Source organism: Salvelinus sp. IW2-2015, linkage group LG15, assembly GCF_002910315.2.
Source record: "Salvelinus sp. IW2-2015 linkage group LG15, ASM291031v2, whole genome shotgun sequence".
Taxonomy (NCBI): Eukaryota; Metazoa; Chordata; class Actinopteri; order Salmoniformes; family Salmonidae; genus Salvelinus; species Salvelinus sp. IW2-2015.
In genome coordinates this window covers 64670983-64678833 of record NC_036855.1, presented here as the reverse complement: position 1 = coordinate 64678833, position 7851 = coordinate 64670983, and the positions used below count along the sequence as shown (strand labels likewise).

General features: G+C 41.7%; 1 protein-coding gene across 1 annotated transcript in view; it reads right to left on the bottom strand.

Moving 5' to 3' along the window:
* The window catches only part of LOC111975138 (switch-associated protein 70-like), a 34731-nt gene that overhangs the window by 4653 nt on the left and 22227 nt on the right, over positions 1–7851 (bottom strand). Inside the window, exon 8 of the mRNA XM_024003326.1 lies at positions 1872–1979. Within this exon, the coding sequence (XP_023859094.1) occupies positions 1872–1979 (108 nt within the window). The remainder of the gene's footprint in view (positions 1–1871; positions 1980–7851) is intronic.

Here is a 7851-nt window from a genome sequence, read left to right as displayed (position 1 = left end):
TATGGGCTAAACATATTGCTCAGCAAGACTTATCTCATGACTTTGAATCATTGGCGTTTGATGAATAACAAAGTATTATTACTATTAGTATTACTATTACTCACAGTATGAGTAACAGTATTATTTATGGAGTTATCTGGAAAATCTACACTAAACAGAATTGATTGTCAATTGACACACATGCTACTTTGTTCTGTGGTGGTGTGTGTGCACGTGTGTGTGTGTGTGTGTTGTGTGTGTGTGTGTTGTGTGTGTGTGTGGTGTGTGTGTGTGTGTCTCTCTGTCTGTCTGTCTGTCTGTCTGTCTGCTGTCTGTCTGTCTGTCTGTCTGTCTGTCTGTTTTGTCTTCTGTCTGTCGTCGTCTGTCTGTCTGTCTGTCTGTCTGTGTCTGTCTGTCTGTCTGTCTGTCTGTCTGTCTGTTGTCTCTGTCTGTCTGTCTGTTGTCGTCTGTCTTCTGTCTGTCTGTCTGTCTGTCTGTCTGTCTGTCTGTCTGTCTGTCTGTCCTGTCTGTCTGTCTGTCTGTCTGCTCTGTCTGTCTGTCTGCTCTGTCTGTCTGTCCTGTTGTCTGTCTGTCTGTCTGTCTGTCTGTTCTGTCTGTCTGTCTGTCTGTCTGTCTGTCTGTCTGTCTGTCTGTCTGTCTGTCGTCTGCTGTCTGTCTGTCTGTCTGTCTGTTGTCTGTCTGTCTGTCTGTCTTGTCTGTCTGTCTGTCTGTCTGTCTGTCTGTCCTGTCTGTCTGTCTGTCCTGTCTGTCTGTCTGTCTGTCTGTTGTCTGTCTGTCTGTCTGTCTGTCTGTCTGTCTGTCTGTCTGTCTGTTGTCCTGTCTGTCTGTCTGTCTGTCTGTCTGTCTGTCTGTCTGTCTGTCTGTCTGTGTCTGTCTGTCTGTCTGTCTGTCTGTCTGTCTGTGTCTGTCTGTCTGTCTGTCTGTCTGTCTGTCTGTCTGTCTGTCTGGTCTGTCTGTCTGTCTGTCTGTCTGTCTGTCTGTCTGTCTGTTGGTCTGTCTGTCTGTCTGTCTGTCTGTCTGTCTGTCTGGTGTTGTGTGTGTGTGTTGTGTGTGTGTGTGGTGCATTCATGTCTGTGTGTCCAGATGATCATATCAAACTGTGTGTCCATTGTCCCCTGTCAGGTTCGTCAGCAGATGGAGAAGCAGTGGCCCAGAAGTCAGTGAGTTGGAGCAGTACCTGCAGCGTGTCAGGGAGCTGGAGGACATGTACCACCGCCTGGAGGAGCACTAGAGGACAGAGACAGGCCAGGAGGATGAGAGACCATGCGCAAACTACAGACCAGGTTAAGAAGCAACACACACTTGACACACTCATAGCCTTACACTGAGTGTACAAAACATTAGGAACACCTTTCTAATATTGAGTTGCTTCCCCTTTTTGCCCCTCATTTTAATCTAATTAACTAACGATGTATAATTGTTATACAATTATGAATAATGTAACAATTAACTCATTAGGACTGGGGCACCACGAGAGCGTTCTTTAAAGAGTTACCATCCTTCCCGGAATTAAACTCTAAAAGGTCTTTAGCCTATCACATCTATAACCGTCAACGTATTAATCATAACCTCGTATCATATCATCATTCTGAACAGTCGTAACCTCCTTGCATCTGCAAAAACCTAAGCCTTCAATTATGATCTCAGTACTACCCCAAATTGGTTTAATGTATTTAATTACTACTAGCTAATTAAATGGGAACACAGGCTAAACACACACACATCTCTGCACCAGTATTGACTGGAGACGTAATACTCTGAAAACAGGTCCATAGGGAATGACAAACAACATGGATGTCTTGTTAATGAGCAGTGATTCTGAGTATGCACTTCCTGGAACAGAGCTAGAGTGTAGCTTTGTGGTTGGTTACCATTTTCTCTCTCTCCAGGTCCGTTCTGTAGCGGTCCTGCAGGTCAGTCTGGGTCTGTTTTCTCCTCTGCTCCTCCAGAGTCGCTGTAGCCACTGCCTCCTCCAGTTTCTGTCAGGAGCCAAGGGAGAGGAAGCCTTAACACTAGAAAAGCCTGGCCTCGAGGGAACGAGTCACCAACACTCTGGATAACATAAAAACAGCCTAACCAGTTCTGCTAGGGCAAGTAGTGAGGTCAGAGTGAGATGTTCTCTCATGTCTGGAAGTAGCTAGCCAACGTTAGCTTGGGTGCTTGACTGCCATTGGAGTTGAACGCTCGGATCAACCCTACTCCTTGGCCAGAATGTCCAGTGTGCGCTCTGAATTTACAAACGCCCAGAGTGTACTCTGGCACTCCAGATTGAAATTACGAACACACCCAAAATCGTCTAGCTAGTCATTTGTTATGCTAACAAGCTAGCAAGAGGTTGCATAGCAACAACATCAACTTCCGGTAGACAGGAGAAGCACTAGTACTCAACTGAAACAATATCGTTTGTTTAGAGTATACTAAAATGAAATAAGAGTATGTAGTATATACTCATTAAGTATGTATACAGTATGTTAGTATGGGTATTTGAACACAGATAGTGATTTATTAGACATGATTTAAAAAAGAACATTAAAAAGACTGCATGGGGGCTTTAAGGAACATTATGAATTTAAGAAAATGCTTTTCAAAAGAACAGAATGGCATATTTTGAGTTTAAATATATTACTGTGGTTTGAGTGTTGCCATGGAATCGCAGTAAATCTGCCAAAATGTTATATTTTGAAATCGAGCTCAAGGGGTAATTTTTAAGAGTTGTTTAACAAGGATATGTGATTTAGAATCTGCTCTTTCTAATACTATAATACATATATAGACATCAAAACGTCATACCTGCTTGTGACTCTGTAGGAAAATTTGAATAAGTCACTTTTTGGCATTCCTTCCCCTGCCTCTGTGTCAAGATGTATTACTACCAATACGCTGCTGTTCATTGGTTATTGGTTTCCATTACCATAAGTATTTATCCATTTATGCTGCTACTGGTCATTACTACTCCTGTTTACATGAATATATTACCATTAGTATATGTCACGAATCCCTCCGGAACTGTGTCATTACGCACACCTGGTCCCCATTTCCTTGATTAGTAATTGTATAAGTGTTCACCATGGTCTTGTCGATTGTGTATTTATTCGAGGCACTCCTCGCTCTTTCGTTTGGGTCTCAACCCTGTGTTTTGTCTACGTGTTTGTTTGGGCTTTGTCCCCGTGCCTTGACATGGCACGTTGTAATTTGGGTGAATAAAAACCCCTGTTACCTATTTCTGCGCCTGTCTCCCAATCCCTTTATACCAACGTGACAGTATATTACCATAGGTATTTATATATTCCTGCTACCAGTCACTTTTCAGCACATTTCAGCCGTGCCATACTGCTCCCGAGTGGCGCAACAGTCTAAGGCACTGCATCTCAGTGCAAGAGGTGTCACTACAGTCTATGATTTGAATCCAGGCTGTATCACATCTGACCGTGATTGGGAGTCCCATAGGGCGGCGCACAATTGGCCCAGCGTTGTCCGGGTTTGGCCGTCATTGTAGATAAGAATTTGTTCTTAAACTGACTTGCCTAGTTAAAGAAAGGTTAAAAAAAACAACAACGTGTATATCCATCTGCCTTTTACGCCTATCATTGACACTCTTGCACACACTCAACAACCAACACACACACAACACACACAACACACACACACACCACAACACACACACACACACACAACACACACACACACACACACCACACACACACACACAACACACAACAACACACATCATACATAATTTGGGGGCAGAAGGGTAGCCTAGTGGTTAGAGCGTTGGACTAGTAACCGAAAGATTGCAAGTTGGAATCCCCGAGCTGACAAGGTACAATCTGTCGTTCTGCCCTTGAACCCACTGTTCCTAGGCCGTCATTGAAAATAAGAATTTGTTCTTAACTGACTTGCCTAGGTCAAAAAACAACAACACCCACACACCATTTATGCTGCTGCCTACATGTTCATATCAACCTCAAATACTCCAGTATCCCTGTACATTTGGTACTGACTCTGTATATAGCTTCCTCTCTTGTTTTTTTTTATTATACTATTTTTATATGCAATACTGCACTGTTGGTTCAGCGATTGCAAGTTATGCATTTCACTGTACTTGTGCATGTGACAAAACTCCAAACTTTGAATTCCATGCTGCACTATTAATCTCACCCAGTGTGGCAGCCCCCTGCTCCAACCTTTCCAGCCTGTATATGTATGTGTCTTTCGGAGGGGTTGGGATAAAGCAGAAGTCACATTGCAGTTGGACCTTGTGTACATTTGATGAATAAAGTGATCTTAATCTTTAATATATTGTCAATCTTGTCTTTAGGCTAACTCGATTATTATTATTATATGTGTGAAATGAATTTGTATATAGTTTAGGTGTAGTTTCGAGGGGCCATCATCTGCCTCGCAGGCTGACTGCCAGTGAATGACTGGCGGTGAATGAGGGGCAGGGGGAATGTCCTCATAAAATTATGTTTGTGATATTAAGATTCTAACAACAACAGTGTGTTATATATACTTATTTAGTAAAAATCAAGGACGTGGCTTTAAAAATGGCAATTAAAAAAGTAAATTCGCTTGATGTCAACTTGGTGTTAATTCAGCCATTACACTCTCAACTAAAGGTTACTTTAGGGAAACTGATAGGGAAAATCCCTCTCAATTCAACAGGCTTTAAAAAGGAACTCGTCTTTGAGTTTGGTCTAAAGGAGAAAAAAATGATATTGGACAGGCTGCTGCTTTTCAGTGGGACAAGCTACACTCATTAGACTTATCAGACCCCTGTATCATATGTTTATCCTTTAGAATTGTGACAATACAGCAACAAAATAATATAAAAAGATAAGGACTTCTTTCAATTGGACAGTGGTAGTTGATCAGATTTTTAAAACATTTTAGTCATTTAGCATACGCTCTTATCCAGAGTGACTTACAGTAGTGAGTGCATACCTTTTCATACTCCCCCACCCCCTTGGGAATCAAACCCTCAACCCTGGTGTTGTAAGCGCCATGCTCTACCAACTGAGCTAAACAGGATTTGAGTTGAGAACTTGAATAGCAAAGAAAGATGCATAAGAAGAAAAGCTGGGCCTCCAGATGCTGGTGCAAAGGGGGAAGTGGGTAGTCTGAGACAGATCTAAATAACCAGCAGACCAGCACCGGAATACAGGCATCAGCTCTTTCACAGGTGTCCCAGAGCCAGCTACGTTTGCATAAGTGCTTTTCCCCCCCCTTCTCAGATCTAATGAAAAACAAGGCAACAGTAAAGATGTCGTCCCCCACGAATGATGCAGCACCCCCATTGGGCCAATCAGTGTAATTTTGTAAATTACGGATCTCTATGGCAAGACGAATCATTCACCCAAGTTTAGTCAAAATCGGGCCAGTGGTGTCTGGATACCGTTCCATCCCGAGAATAAAAGTGATTTATTCTCGGGATGGAACATTTGTAAAATACCGGGAAAATATTCAACCCCTATTCAAGGGGTCTTAAAATTCAAAATCATATAAGAAAAGGATCCTTGGTATGACCTTCTTAAAACAATTCCATATAGTTTAGTAGAATCCCCCACTGTTTAGTGCCAAAAATAAGGGGTTAAATGCATGTAAAAAAAAATATCCAGATTTTTCTTATATCTCTTTGTAAGCCTTGAGACATGGATTGTGTATGTGTGCCATTCAGAGGGTGAATGGGCAAGACAAAATATAAAAGTGCCTTTGACTGGGGCACGGTAGTAGGTGCCAGGCATACTGGTTTGAGTGTGTCAAGAATTACAATGCTGCTGGGTTTTTTCCCCCCACAGTTTCCCATGTGTATCAAGAATGGCTCCACCTGAAGAACATCCAGCCAACTTGACACAACTGTGGGAAGCATTAGAGTCAACATGGGCCAGCATCCCTGTAGAATGCTTCCGACACCTTGTAGAATACATGCCCTGACAAATTGAGGCTGTTCTGAGGGAAAAAGGGGTGCAACTCAATATTAGGAAGGTGTTCCTAATGTTTTGCACACTCAGTGTCTATGCATTTATGTGCCAGACCATGCCCACATTAATGTTTATTGGTCAATAGAGGCCATGTTGTTCTAGATACTAGTCTGGAAAATATTGCATTGAGAGACCTTTGTCCATAGTTGCCACATATCAAGTTTCGTGCAGATTGGTCATTCGGTACCAGAAGAGTAGTGTTTTAAGTCTTCTTCACAAAATTCAAAATGGTGGAAAATCCATCATGGCGGACCTTATGTGTTAAGGCAGAATTGTTCCTTGTGAGGAAATGGACCTATGTAGCGAATTTTATGACTTTAGGTCAAATGGGGTGAGGGGCGTGACCTTTCAAGACTAGCATTTTGAATCTGTTGTTATAGAGCCACCATCTGGCCAATCAGTGTACTTTTGTAAATGCTGGATCTCTATCGCAAGACGCATCGTTCACCCAATTTGTCAAAGTCGGGCCAATGCTGTCTGAGATATCGCATCTGACTAACATATGAATGTACGAACGTACTAACGGACGGAGACAGATCCACAGTCCCCTCCCCGATTTCATCATGGGGGACAATGATCTGCTTCTGAAATTAATAAACATTTCTAACATAATATGTTTGATTCACTGCAGTTGGGAATTAAAAACTCTTAGGGATCCCCTATGGCTAGAATCCCGTTAACGGGATTGATTTGACAACATTCGGTAAATTGCAGAGCGCAAAATAAAAGAATACTACATTCGTAATATTAAATATTCATGACGATACAAGTGTCTTACATCATTTAAAATATAAACTTCTTGTTAATCCAGCCGCTTTGTCAGATTTCAAAAAGGCTTTACGGCGAAAGCATACCATGCAATTATCTGAGGACAGCGCCCCGCATACAAAAGCATGAAAAACATTTTCCAACCAAACAGATGCATCACGAAAGTCAGAAATAACGATAAAATTTATCGCTTACCTTTGAAGATCTTCATCTTTTTGCAATCCCAAAGGTCTCAGTTACACAATGAATGGTCGTTTTGTTCGATAAAGTCCTTCATATATCCCAAAAATATCAGTTTATTTGTCTCGTTTGATTCAGAAATACACCGGTTCCAACTCGCCCAACATGCCTACAAAGGATCTAATAAGTTACCTATAAACTTGGTCCAAACATTTCAAACGACATTTCTAATCCAACCTCAGGTACCCTAAAATGTAAATAATCGATCAAATTTAAGACGGAATAAACTGTTTCCAATACCGGAGAAAAACAACGAGGAGCGCTCTCTCACGCGCACCAAAAGACTAGAGTCCACCTGAGTGACACTTAGAAAAAATACGACTACTTCTTAATTTTTCAACAAAAAAAACATCGAACAATTTCTAAAGACTGTTGACATCTAGTGGAAGCCATAGGAACTGCAATCTGGGTACTAATAATTCGGGTTTCCCATAGAAAAGCATTGGAAAATCCAATGACCTCAACAACAAAAAATTCCTGGATGGATTGTCCTCGGGGTTTCGCCTGCCAAATCAGTTCTGTTATACTCACAGACATTATTTTAACAGTTTTAGAAACTTTAGAGTGTTTTCTAGTTTACTTTGGGCACCTCAGTCATCCAAACTTCCGAATACTGCCCCCTAGCCTTAAGAAGTTTTTAAGGTAAGTTTTCTACAAGTTTTACACTAGTTAAACTTGGGTCAAAGTTAAGCATGAGACTTCACGGTATGGTGTTCATTAATGAGACACTGAAACTCCTCTGGGAAGTAACAGAAACCACAGGCCCCCCCCCCCCCCCCCCCCACAGGTAATACCATGCGAGCATCTGAGCATCTGACAAATAACAAATAAACATTCACTAAATCAATTGTTAATCTAAATA